Here is a 13,778-nt window from a genome sequence, read left to right as displayed (position 1 = left end):
CATGGCACCTATAAAGATAAAGGGCTTGCCCCGGAACCGAGCCCCAGGGTTGCCTTCTGGGAAATGGAGTCTGGCGAGACAAAGTTGAGGCAAGTACGCATGTCCGGAAGTGCCTCTGTGAAGTGCGTCCCCTTTGGCGCGAGAGCACGGACCGGGCTACCGGGGAGTTCCTAGGACCACAGAGGTTTTGAGTCCGCGCCGGCTTTTTCACCCTGGGTTCTGTTAGATCCCCAGCTGGTGGTTGGCCACGGGCTCCCGAGCTAGGGACTAGCTGTGACTGAGGAGACAGCGAAAGACCCGACTGGTCAGGTCCTGCCGCAGCTCCCAGAACCACAGGCCCAAACCGAGCCTCTGAAGGGAGAGGCCGGGATCGAAGCAGTCAGCGCAGACCTGCAGAGTCGCGGCTGGGGCGCCTCTGGAGCGACACTGATGTCCAAATGCTAGAGGAAGGAGGTGAGGAGGAGTGGTGGAGGGACTGCTTTGCAGAAGATCCAGCTTTTCTACTAATACTGCTGTGTGGCCCGTACCAGAACTCTGTGGTTCTCTCTTCCACATGGGAGTAGGGACAAGTCTCTCTGAGTAAAATATTGCGAGTCAAAAAAGCTTGAAGACCTCAGATCTGGATGATCTCAGGGTATCTTACCCTTTACCCGATTTGTCTGATCGAACGATGGCGTTAGAGTGGAGAGAAGTGGGCTCTGGGAAGGAAAAGTATGTACCCAGGGTCTTCTCTATTGCTTTAGTTTCTCCAGCCCTTTCTGAAGCAGCCAGGGATGCTTGAACCCCGGGACAGGAACCCATTGCCTCCTGAATTTAAGGGTGGGTTTAAAACCCAGTTGGATTGTGAAGTCGTGGAAGATACTGGAGATATGTAAACAAAAGGCCCAGATTCTTGTTTAAGCTGCGGGATACTGCCCAGGTTTCTTAACCGGTGTTTATTCTTGAAGGAAGGGGCAAAACAACGTAACTATGAAGTATTGTAAGCATTAAAATAACGTTTTTGAAAGCACTTTTAACGTGGTACAGAACAAATGTCTATCTAGTCTTAACCACTGAGGCCTGTGCCATCTTCCTCTAGATCAAGTGGTCTTTCTTGGTCCATCACTGTTCAAGTGCATTTTCACATCAGCATTTCGTGTTGTCTTCCTCAGAGACCTAGGAAAGCAGGAAGGATGGTTATCATCCTCCCCACACTACAAAAGAGGAAAGTAAGATGCAGTGGGGCTATGCTATACTAATAGTCTGTACTCAGTATCCAGATCTATTTACTTCTTTTCCTGGTCCATTTTTTTCATACTTTTTTTCCCCCCACTCCCCCCCCCCCCCCACTCCCCCCAATGGCTCCCTCATCTATTTCCTTGTTTTTGCTCATTTGTGCTAGTTGTCTGCTTGTTGTCTTTTTTTCCTTTAGGAGGCACCAGAACCAAACCTGAGACCTCCCAGGTGGGAAGCTGATGAGCAACTGCTTGAGCCATATCCCTCCCTACTCATTTGTTTTTGCGCATTGTTTGTCCTCTTTAGGAGGCCCAGGGAACTGAACCCAGGACCTCCCATGTGGGAAAGCAAGAGCTCAACCGCTTGACTCACATCTGCTCCCCTGAACCATTTTTGGGCGCCCTACCTGTTTAAAATTAAGATATAATTCACACACCATAATATTCACCTTTAAGGTGTACAATTGTAGTTTTAGTATATTCACAAAATTTTGCAACCATCACTATAATTAAATCCCAGAACATTTTCATCACCCCAAAAAGAAACCCAATACCCATTAGCAGTCATGCCCCATTCCTCCTTTCCCCCCATCCCCTGGCAACCACTAACTTATTTTCTGTCCAATGGATTTGCCTATTTTTGGATATTGCATATATAAATAGAATCATACAGTAACATGGCTTTTTGTGTTTGGCTTCTTTCACTTAGCATAACATCTTCAGAGTTCATCCATGCTGTATTTTGCTCCTTTTTATGGCTGAATATTTGAATGGCTATTCCACATTTTGTTTATCTGTTCCTCAGTTGATAGGCACTTGGGTTGTTTCCACCTTTTGGGTATTATGAATAATGCTGCTATGAACATTCATGTACAAGTTTTTGTGTGGGCCTATGTTCATTTCTCTTGGGTATATACAGAGGAGTTACTGTGTTATAACAGAACTCTGTTTAACTTTTTGAGGAAAGATCAAACTTTTCCACAGCAACTGTACCATTTTACATTCCCACCAGGATGCTCAAGGGTTATAATTTCTCCACATCCTAACAATTTTTATTTCATTTTCTTAGTAATAGCCACCATAGTGAGTGTGAAGTATCTCATAATCATTTGTTGTTTTGTGGGTTTTTTGTTAAATTAGAGAAGTTGTAGGTTTACAGAAAAATCATGTAAAAAATACATTGTTCCTTCCTCCCTATTGTTAACAGTTTGCATTAGTGTGGTACTTTTGTTAAAACTGATGAAAGAATATTCTAACTGTACTATTAACTATAATCCATCATTTACAATAGGGTTCATCATGTGGTACAATCCTATGTTTTATCTTTTAATTTTTGTTCTAGTAACATATACGACCCAAAATTTCCCCTTTTAACCACATTCATATATTTAGTGTTTATTACACTCACAATGTTTTGCTACCACCATCAACCTCCATTTCTGAAACATTAGAAATTCTGTAAAAATTAAGCATTAATTCCCCATTCCTTACCCCCAACCCAGCCCCTGGCAGCCTATATTCTAGATTCTAATTCTGTGACTTTTCTTATTTTAATTACAATGTATCAGTGCAATCATGAAATCTTTGTCCTTTTGTGTCTAGCTTATTTCACTCAACATAATGTCTTCAAGGTTCATTCATGTTGTCATGTGACCCATAACTTAATTCCTTTTTAATGCTGAATAATGTTCCACTGTATGTATACACCACATTTTTATCCATTCATCAGTATATGGACACTTTGGCAATTGTGATTAATGCCACTATGAACGTCAGTGTGCAAATAGCTATTCAAGTCCCTGCTCTCAATTCTTTTGGGTATATACCCAGTATAGATTGCTGGTAATTCTATACTTAGCTTTCTAAGGAACTGCCAAACCGTCTTCCAAAGTGGCTGCACCATTTTGCATCCCTACCTCAATGAATGTTATTTTGCCATATCCTCTCCAACACTTATAATTTTGTTACTTTAATAGTAGCCATTCTATTAGCAATGAAGTGGTATCTCACTGTGGTTTTTATTTGTGTGTTTCCCTGATGGCTATTGATGTTGAGCATCTTTTTCATGTGCTTTTTTGGCATTTTTCTGTCCTCTTTGGAGATATTACTATTCAAGTCTTTCGCCCATTTTTAAATTGTCGTTTGTCTTTTTATTGTTGCATTGTAGGATTTCTTTATATATTCTGGATATTAAACTTTTATCAGATATGTATTTTCCAACTGTTTTCTCCCACTGAGTAGGTTGTCTTTTCACTGTTGTGAAGAAGTCCTTTGCACAAAAGTTTTTAGTTTTGATGAGGTCCCATTTATCTATGTTTTCTTTTGTTGCTTGGGTTTTGGGTGTAAAGTCTAAGAAACCATTGCATAGCACAAGATCCTGAAGATATTTTCCTACATTTTCTTTTAGGAGTTATATAATCCTGGTTGTTACATTTAGGTGTTTGATCCATTTTTAGTTAATTTTTGTATATGGTGTGCAATAGGGTCCCCTTCTTTCTTTTGCATATGGATATCCAGTTCTCCCAGTACCAATTGTTGAAGAGACTCTTCTTTCCCAATTGAGTGGACTTGGCAGCCTTGTTAAAAATCATTTGGGTTCTCTTAGCCTTCGCACCATCTTGCTGGAAACCTCTGCACCATGAGGGCCAAGTGGAAGAAGTGAATGCACAAACTGAAGCGCAAAAGAAGAAAGATGACGCAGAGGTCAATGCAAACTGTTAGCATGTGCATCCATGGAGTCGAGGGGAACAGGAATATGGAGTGCCAGAGGCCCAAGAAGCTGGTACAAGTTATTGACTGCATGCTACTGTCTAGAACTGCTGACAGTGGATCCAGAACTTCCAACCATCGTCAGACTTTGTGAACACCTCTGAGACCCACCTTGCTCACACCAAAGCAGTCCCTTTGGTTCTTTGCCCTGGACCTGTGACATTCTGGACTAGTTCTGTTCTCAGTTGTGGCCATGTGTTAACACATGTAAAATAAATCATCTCTTCTGCTGTCTTAGCTGAAGAATCAAAAAAAAAAAAAGTAGACCAGAGAGTGGATGTGACTCAAGCAGTTACATGCCCACTTCCCACATAGGAGGTCCCAAGTTCAGTTTCCAGCCCCCAGTATCTAAAAAAAAAAAATCAAGTGGCCGTAGATGTAAGGGTCTTTGAGTCCATTGGTCTATGTCTATCCTTGTGCCAATACCATGCTGTTTTGAGCACTATAGCTTTGCAGTAAGTTTTAAAGTCAGGAAGTAGGAGTCCTCCAACTTTGTTCTTTTTCAATATGGTTTTGGCTATTTGGGGCCCTTTACCCTTCCAAATATATTTTATAATTGGTTTTTTCATTTATGCACAGGCTATTGGAATTTTTATTGAGATTGTGTTACATCTGTAAATCATTTTGGGTGGGACTGATGTCTTAACATTTAATATTCCAAATATATGAACATGGAATGTCCTTTTTGTTTAGATCTTTGATTTCTTTTAGCAAACTTTTATAGTTTTCCATGTTCCTTTAAATCTTTAAGTTTATTCCTAGATATATGATTCTTTAGTTATCACAAATGGATTTTTTATCTTGATTTCCTTCTCAGTTTGCTCATTACTTATGTACAGAAACACTACGGATTTTTGTGTATTGAAATTGTACCCTGCCACTTTGCTGAGTTCATTAGAGGAGCTTTGTTGTAGATTTTTTGGGACTTTCTATATATAGGATGTCATCTGCAAATATTGAAAAGTTTTACTTCTTCCTTTTCAATTTGTATGTCTTCTATTTTTTTGCTTAATTGCCCTTGCTAGAACCTACAGTTTAATGTTGAATAGAAGTGGCAAGTGGCAAAAGCAGATCTTGTCTTGTTCCCGATCTTAGGGAGAAAACTTTCAATCTCTTGCCATTACATTTGATGTTAGTGCCGGATTTTTCATAGATGCCTATTACCAAGTTGAGGAATTTCCCTTCTATTCCTCATTGGTTGAGTGTTTTTATACGAAAAGATGAATTTTGTGAAATGCTTTTTGTGTGTTTTAGAGACAGTCATGTGGGGTTTTTTTCATTATCCTATTAATATGGTGTATTACATTGATTTTATACATTGAACCAACCTTGCATTCCTGGGGTGAATCTCACTTGCTCTTTCTCTCTTCTTTTGATTAAGCATATGTCTGAGATTTGCAGAGCCACTTTTACCAAAGAACTAAATATAACCAGTCCTCAGTATTTCTAGATTTGCAAACTTGCCTACTCACTGATTTTATTTATAATCTCAAAATCAATACTTGAATCACTTTTGCAGTCATTTGCAGATATGAATAGAATGGTGAAAATTTTGAGTCACCTGACATGCACATTACCAGCTGAAGTCAAACAAGGTGATGCTCTGCCTTATTTCAGTTCTCATACTGTAAAAAAGTATCCTTTTCATTGTACTTTTTTGCATTTTTGTGCTTTTTATTGGTAATTTTGCTGTTAAAAGTGGTCCCCAACCCTAGTGCTGAAGTGCTGTCTAATGTTCCTAATTTTAAGAAGGCTCTGATAGTGTTGTTGGCTGAGTTCAATGTTAATGAATCAACAAATATATGTTAAATAAAGTGTCTTTAAACTGAAACACATAAAATGAGGTTCTTTATTGATTGGTTGTCAAAAATGCGACCAGAAACTCTCAGGAACCTAATGTTGTATTTCTCCCAGAAACTGGTTCAATATTCACAGTGACTTTAGAACATGAGGATTGACTATAATAGGTAATGTTTGTAAACCACTTATCTACTAGGTATTATGCCAACTACTTTCTGCATTTTCCTTTAATAGTCACAGCAACCCTACAAGAGATTATTATCCCCATTTTACAGATGAGAAAAATGAGACTCAGAGAGGTTACATGATTTATTTGCTCAAGGGCACACTACTCGTAACTACGAATCCAGGATGTTTGAGAGTCTGTTATATTCTAATGACACTAATCTTATTGAGTAGATGGAATTTGAGAAAGGGGAACAGGAAAATTTACTTGGTCCTCCTATCCCTGAGGCCCAAAGATGTTGATCCTTCAGTTATTACTCTATTGCAGGTCTGCAAATTCAGCCCAAGTACCCTAGAACTTTCTGTACATAATGAGAATGTGATTTTCTAGCTGGTGACTCAGTAAGCTGCAAACATTTCTGCCTTGCTGATTTCTTTCTCTTCCTCCAGGGCTGCCTTTTCCAGACCCTACGTTTCCCCAAAAGGAAAGCACAGGAGAGGGAGAAATGGCTACTGGTCTCACAGCTGGATCCCAGGTGAGTTCAAAATTTCCTGAGGGGCAGCTTTTTTTTTTTTTAAAGAAAAACATTATTTGTAGGTTTTCTTTTTCCTAAATACAAAAGTAATTTGTATTCATTGAAGAAAATCTGGAAAATATAGCACACACACACCAAAATGCCCTTAACCCTGCAGAGGTAACACGTAACATTTTGTGTCCTTTCAGTCATCTCCTTCCCTTTTTTATATTTTCCCCAAATGGGTTTACCCTGCTTTATAGCCTCCTTTTTATTTAACACCTAGAAGAGCTTGATGAATATTAAGTATTTACAAAATTATTTCCAGTGGCTACATTGTATTCCACTGCACAGTACTTTCATAAGCACCAGAAGTCTTCTCTCCTTTTCTCGACTGTACCAGGTAATGGTTTTTTGGTTTTTTTTTTTAAAGTCTGCTCTTGGATTTCCTCAATTCTATTACTTTTAAATTAATAAATATTAACTTTTTGCTTATTTTTTCACATTTACCTTACAATTTGTTTTTTAGCCTTTTTAATTGAAACTTTGATTCATTTACATCTTTATATGGAAAGTTTTTGTTTTCGGGTTTTTTTTAGATATCCCAAAATTATCATTTTGATTTCTTTGGCCCATTTATAGCTGTCTTTTTTCAATGAAGAGATTATATTTTTTTACTATTTCATTCATGACATTTATGTCTTCATAGTGGACTGTACTTATTAAAAAGTGACCCTAATGTTTTAGATATTTCTTAGTTTTTATAATCTATTTTAAAAATAAACAAAAACATATTTAAAAGTAGTTTTAAAAAATGATCCTCTTTGTTCCATTTAATGCATTTCTCAGTGTGAACAAAGGATTGAAAGGATAAAGTAAAATTAGGTCAGAAAACTATAATATTAGGAAATGTTGCTGGCCTTAAACTAAGAGTGGCTGGGAGAGGGGGGCATTCCAGTGATATTAAGGAGAGCGACTCAATGTAGGGGTGGGCTACAGGAATGCAGAAGATAGCACCCAGGTTTCTGGCTCTGCCAACTAGGTGAATGGAGGTACCATCCCTGAGCTAAGGACAGACAAGGAAAAGCAGGCCTGCAGGAGCAGATGGATTTCCCTATTGGTTTGGTTATCTGGAGGTTCCTGTGGAAAGTAAACTACTGCCTTATGTTGACAATGTGGTGATAGCTAATGACCAGTCTCTCCCCTTTCTGCTTGGCTACCTTACAGACATCTGTATCTGGATGTCCTGTAGTCACTTTAAACTCAGTGGCCCCAAAAAACGTTTTACTTTGCTGACAAGCCTCTTCTACCCATATTTCTTTTCTTAGCTGAGGACATTATCTATCTAGTCTTCCAAGCAAGAAAAGTTTTGATTCATCCTCTTGTCTCTCACTAAGTTCACTTCTGCCCTTGCATCTGTTCACCCCATCTGAGACAGGCCATCTCTCACCTTTTTTTTTAAAAAGATTTATTTATTTATTCCCCACCCCCCCCTCACCCCCAGTTGTCTGTTCTCTGTGTCCATTTGCTGCGTCTTGTTTCTTTGTCCCCTTCTGTTGTCGCCAACTGCACGGGAAATGTGGGCGGCGCCATTCCTGGGCAGGCTGCACTTTCTTTCGCACTGGGCGGCTCTCCTTACGGGGCACACTCCTTGCGTGGGGCTCCCCTACACGGGGACACCCCTGCGTGGCAGGGCACTCCTTGCGCGCATCAGCACTGCGCATGCACCAGCTCCACACGGGTCAAGGAGGCCCGGGGTTTGAACCGTGGACCTCCCATGTGGTAGCCGGACACCCTAACCTCTGAGCCAAGTCCGTTTCCCCATCTCTCAACTTAACACTGATGCTGTTCTTAACCTCCTCTCCCCACCTCCGTCTAAAGGCACTTCTCTCTTCCCTTGGCTCACTGTTGCCTATAGAATTAAAGTACCACATTAAAATTATTGGAGGCTTTTTACGTTCTGGTCTCAACCAACTTTTCTAGGTCCTTCACCCTCATTTGTGTACTGCCTAGACCACCTGCCATTCCCTGAACACACACAGGCTTTCTTGTCTCCCTGCCTTTGTTCATGCTGCCTCCTCCACCTTGGACATACTTTTCTTGTGCATCTGAGGAAGCTTTTCCTTCATGGCCAATTCAGTGACTGCCTTCTCCAGTCTTACCTAATTGTCCCCTCCTTACCTCCTTCTCCCTTCCCCCACCCATTTCTGTTATCCTAACTGGTCCATCCATCTTGATTACAACTGCATACATGTCTGGCTCTCCTACTGTACTATGAGAGATCTGAGTTCACAGGAATATTTGTTAAATGTTCTGAAAATTCAGCTTTCATATCTTTGCTAATTTGCTCACTGTATGAACTCACACATTCTATTTTTTTCTATATTAGCTCTTTTAACTCCCAAGTACCTGTTAGTTTCTGGCCATTTACTTTTCTCAGATATAGTTACCAATATACAGGCACACACTTTTTCTATTTATATATATAGTCTACAGACTTATTAATATAGATGTGTGTAAACAAGAGACTGTCTTATTTTTTTTGATGTTAGGATCCAATATAATTTTAGGTATAAAGAAAGTAAAACAAATGCTTTTCTGGATCCACCCAGAGACCTGAATCCTTCAAAAGACCCTTTCTTGGTCTGCCATCTTTTCTCCACACCCACCTCACCTCCACTTCCAAGATCCTAAGTTCACTGGGTGAGTAGGAATGAATGGGCTTGTTGTTTCAGGAATCCACACCCTTCAGCAATGCCACTGTAGTCTTAACCAATGAGGGGTGGAGGCACCTGATCACTGCTCCGAGGGACAGGTTCGAGGAGGGGATACCAGGAAAGTCCAGGAACCTGGTCCTGCTGGGTAAGGAAACCATTTCTTTAAGATTCAGAATCTGCTTGTTGCTACTTGACTCAATTGTGAAAATTCCCAAAACATTTGTAAGAGCTCTCATGCTCGGAGGCACCAGAGGGGTAGTAGTGTTTTGCCTTTGCCTTTCTGGTAAAGGGCTCTGCATTTCCAGGTGGTAAACAGGCATTCATTTTGCTTCCTCTGAAGCAGTACCTTCCCCATTCTATTTCCTAGCAGAGGTGAAGGAACCTTTAGGTCCATTCCTCCATGTTTAGTAGATTCTCATCTTCCTACATAGTGTGCTTTATGGGCTTGGCCTAACTCCTTGACCTGAACCCACTCTGAAGCTGGCTCTTAGGCTCCTTCTAGAAATGCTTTCCCAAAACCTTGGAGCCATGTCTATCTCATTTACTGCTGTGTCCCCTAGTGCCCAGGTCCAAGAAAGTGCACAGTAAATACTTGAATGAATGAAATGAATGACCTAACTGGCCTGTTTTCCTCTCCTCTGAGGATGGGTGGCCACTTAGTAAAAATCTCTCAAGGCCTTCTTCCTCCCCTTGAATAGGACTTCCTGTTTCACAACCTGGCATGAACTCCCAGCTAGAACAAAAGGAAGAACCCTGGATGCTAGAGGGAGAAGGCCTAAGTACCTGTCCAGGTAAGTAAGCAAGCAATAAGTACATACCTGTCCAAGTAAGGTGAGAGTCTTGGGAACAAAAGCCACTTGAAAACATGTTAGTGCATTTGATTATTGTTAATAACCCTGTGAGGTAGATAGTATTCCCATTTTACTTACAAGGACATAGAAGCCGAGTGTGGTTAACTCTCTGGTTCAATGCCTTACAGCTGGAAAATGATGAAGCTGGGATTTGAAGCAAGGTCTGACTACAAAGCCCAATATTCCATGCCTCCTCCTCAGTCTCCCAGGGCTGGGAGATGTCTGTGGACACATGATATTAATGGCTTCTAAAAGTGCCCATCCTCATTAGGGGAAAATGGAAATCTGCGGACCTAGCACATTCCCTACTTGGGGGTTTGCCTCAGTGAGACTCTCCAGCTGTGATAGCTACTGCTGCTGCCCTGTTGGGCCATCATGGGAGATCTGACTCCCAGCCCTTCCCTCTGCATGGCCAGGTCAGAGTTCTACCTTCTATTTCTAAGCAACCCGCCATGTCACTTCAAGTCCTTATACATGCTGAAACTCTGACAAGGAACCCTACTAGGCTTTGTCCTTTTCCCAAGAGCACTCTCCTTCCCAGAATATTCATATTTACTATGCAGGGCCTTTTAACTTGTGAAACCTCATAAATTGAATGCAGTGTATCCAAAGAAACAGTCACCAATGTAATGAAAAGCTGCAGGTTTATTGAAGGAGAAACTAAGCAGGAAGATCTCAAACCAGGAGAGGGAGGGTCTCAAAATGGCAAGCAGATCACAGTAGCTTTGAAAAGCAATTAGTGGATTTAATTCAGCAATATATAAGATATCCCATCCTGCCATCCCTTTCCCATTTATGCTCTAGAATTAACTGCTTCTTAAAATCAGGCTGATTTGATAGGTAAAAAAAACCTTAAATGTTATCGGCTTAGGTCATCCGCCTTTTAAAGTGAATTAGGGGAAGCGGACTTGGCCCAGTGGTTAGGGCGTCCATCTACCACATGGGAGGTCCGCGGTTCAAACCCTGGGCCTCCTTACCCCATGTGGAGCTGGCCCATGCACAGTGCTTTTGTGCGCAAGGAGTGCCATGCCACGCAGGGAGAGCCCAACACAAAAGAAAGTGCAGCCCGCCCAGGAATGGCACCGCACACACGGAGAGCTGACACAAGATGATGCAACAAAAAGAAACACAGATTCCCGTGCTGCTGACAACAACAAAAGTGGACAAAGAACATGCAGCAAATAGACACAGAGAACAGACAACTGGGGCGGCGGGGGGAAGAGGGGGAGAGAAATAAATAAATCTTTAAAAAAAAAAGTTAATTAGGGGACATGATATAGTTTCAAGTGGTTAAGCGCCTGCTAACCATGTACAAGGTCCCAGGGTTAATTCTTGGTACCTCCTAAAAAATAAAAAAGTGAGTTCTATAAGTTGGGAGGGTTCTTCATAAGATAGCACTAGACTACCTGGTACTTGGTAAGAGCAGAGCAAAGGAGCACTGCATCTGAGGCAGATGGCTTAAGCGAATATCACCCTTTAGCAGTATACAAAAGGAGACTAACAGGGGCTATGGCAGCTAACACCTGAATGTCCCTGGTTTAGAAGAGAAAGTACTAACATTCTGGGTAAAAGGAATCCTTATATGAACCTACAAACCCATTTCTGTTAAAAGCCTGGACAAACTGCTTCAGCTTCTTATATTTCCATAGTATCGTTTATTCCATCAATGAAATAAAGAATTGTTTTTCTAAATTTTTTCAGACTGGAAGATTGTATCCAAGGAACCACCACCAGAGCAAGACATTTCTAAAGAACCATTACAAGACACAAGTGTACAAATTCCTCCTGGGGAGAGACACAACAGGAATGAATTTGGGAAAAGCCTCAATCTGAGACCAGTGCTTTCTCCACAACAAAGAGTTCCTACAGAAGTGAGACTCCGTAAATGTGAAACACATACAAAAAGCTTCAAGAATTCACATATAATTAAATCTCACACGGCAAAACCGTACACATGCAATGAATGTGGCAAAGCCTTCAGCTACTGTTCATCTCTTTCTCAACATCAGAAAAGCCACACTGGGGAGAAGCCTTATGAGTGCAATGACTGTGGGAAGGCCTTCAGTCAGAGCTCATCTCTAATTCAGCATCAGAGGATTCACACTGGAGAGAAACCTTATAAATGCAGTGAATGTGGAAGAGCCTTCAGTCAAAATGCGAATCTCACAAAACACCAGCGAACTCATACTGGAGAAAAGCCCTACAAGTGTAGTGAGTGTGAGAAAGCCTTCAGTGACTGTTCAGCCCTTGTTCAGCACCAGAGGATTCACACTGGAGAAAAACCCTATGAATGCAATGACTGTGGGAAGGCCTTCCGTCATAGTGCAAACCTTACAAACCACCAGAGGACTCACACTGGGGAGAAGCCCTACAAATGCAATGAGTGTGGAAAGGCCTTCAGTTATTGTGCAGCATTTATTCAACATCAGAGAATTCATACAGGAGAGAAACCCTATAAATGTAATGCATGCGGAAAGGCCTTCAGCCAGAGTGCAAACCTCACAAACCATCAGAGGACTCACACAGGAGAGAAACCCTACAAATGCAGTGAGTGTGGGAAGGCCTTCAGCCAAAGTACAAATCTGATAATTCACCAAAAAACCCACACTGGGGAAAAGCCATATAAATGTAATGAATGTGGCAAATTCTTCAGTGAGAGCTCAGCCCTTATTCGACATCACATAATTCACACTGGAGAAAAACCCTACGAGTGTAACGAATGTGGAAAAGCATTTAACCAGAGTTCATCTCTTAGTCAGCACCAAAGAATTCACACTGGAGTCAAACCCTATGAATGTAGTGAATGTAGGAAGGCCTTCCGATGCAGTTCAGCCTTCATTAGACACCAGAGACTCCACACTAGAGAATGACTGGGAATGTGGAGAAAGCCTCAGACATAGCAATAAATCAAAATACCTGGTGACTTAATAAAATACAGTAATTTGAGAGCAGCATTCAAGGATATGACTTTCATGGTAGCCCACAGCCACATGCAGAAAGAAACACCTTTAATAAATGTGTGATCATTTTACTTGTGTGTGGCATTCAGTAAGCAAAGAATTTAGGGAAGTCCTGCAGGACAACCAAGAGCAGGACTTAAGATTACTTCTGGTACCTGTTACCCTTCAAAGTAACCTAAAAATGTACCAAGAGAGGAGTGAAGCTGAGGATAGAAGAGGGAGGACTAGGAAAGGCCAACAGCTGGTTGCTTAGAGTGCTTCTTACCCCAGTCCTCAGGTAGTCCTCTTCCGTAAGGCAGAGATCTCAACCCAGTGTGCACATTAGAACACCTGGGGTGATTAAAAGCCACATTTTTAAAGGGACCAATGACAAAATTAATGGGAACAGACAACTTGTCCAAGGGAAGTAAATTTCTTACAACAATTTAATTCCAAACTCTTAGGATGATACCCAGAAGCCCTCTCCAGGTGCCCTGGTACCTTCTTTTACTGCACACATGGGAGGAGGTCCTGGGCATGTGTCCAGTGCCTCCTAAAAGATAAGCAAACACAGAGCAGACAGCAAGCACAAAGGGGGGGGAGGGGGGGGCAGGAATAAATAAATGGAATAAATCTTTTACTGCCCATGCAATGTAAAAAGGGATTGGATGGTAAGGACAGGCCCTGGAAAGTGGATGGAAAGGGAAAACAACCTAAGGGAAAATTAAAAAAACTTGGGAAAAACATTACAAAAATAGTTACTGTCCAAAGCAAATGGGTAACTGCACATTTGTATCTGTGGTAACTG

At 41.3% G+C, this 13,778-nt stretch overlaps 1 protein-coding gene across 1 annotated transcript; it reads left to right on the top strand.

The window, feature by feature from the left end:
* The first annotated feature begins 283 nt into the window (after positions 1-283).
* Positions 284-13,062, top strand: ZNF79 (zinc finger protein 79). Its single transcript, XM_004479761.5, has 5 exons — positions 284-453; positions 6,399-6,484; positions 9,199-9,325; positions 9,879-9,971; positions 11,733-13,062. Exons 1-5 carry the CDS (start codon positions 438-440, stop codon positions 12,899-12,901), a joined length of 1,491 nt encoding a protein of 496 aa, XP_004479818.1. The 5' UTR covers positions 284-437; the 3' UTR covers positions 12,902-13,062.
* The last annotated feature ends 716 nt before the right edge of the window (positions 13,063-13,778 follow it).

The sequence above is a fragment of the Dasypus novemcinctus genome, chromosome 8 (genome assembly GCF_030445035.2).
Source record: "Dasypus novemcinctus isolate mDasNov1 chromosome 8, mDasNov1.1.hap2, whole genome shotgun sequence".
Taxonomy (NCBI): domain Eukaryota; kingdom Metazoa; phylum Chordata; class Mammalia; order Cingulata; family Dasypodidae; genus Dasypus; species Dasypus novemcinctus.
Note: the sequence above shows the minus strand (reverse complement) of the source record. Positions and strands in the feature narration are given on the sequence as shown.

Coding starts and splice junctions, on each gene's coding strand:
- ZNF79 (XM_004479761.5), top strand. Junction 6,485..9,198: donor GTCTCACAGCTGGATCCCAG/GTGAGTTCAAAA, acceptor TTGTTGTTTCAG/GAATCCACACCCTTCAGCAA. Junction 9,326..9,878: donor CAGGAACCTGGTCCTGCTGG/GTAAGGAAACCA, acceptor CCCCTTGAATAG/GACTTCCTGTTTCACAACCT.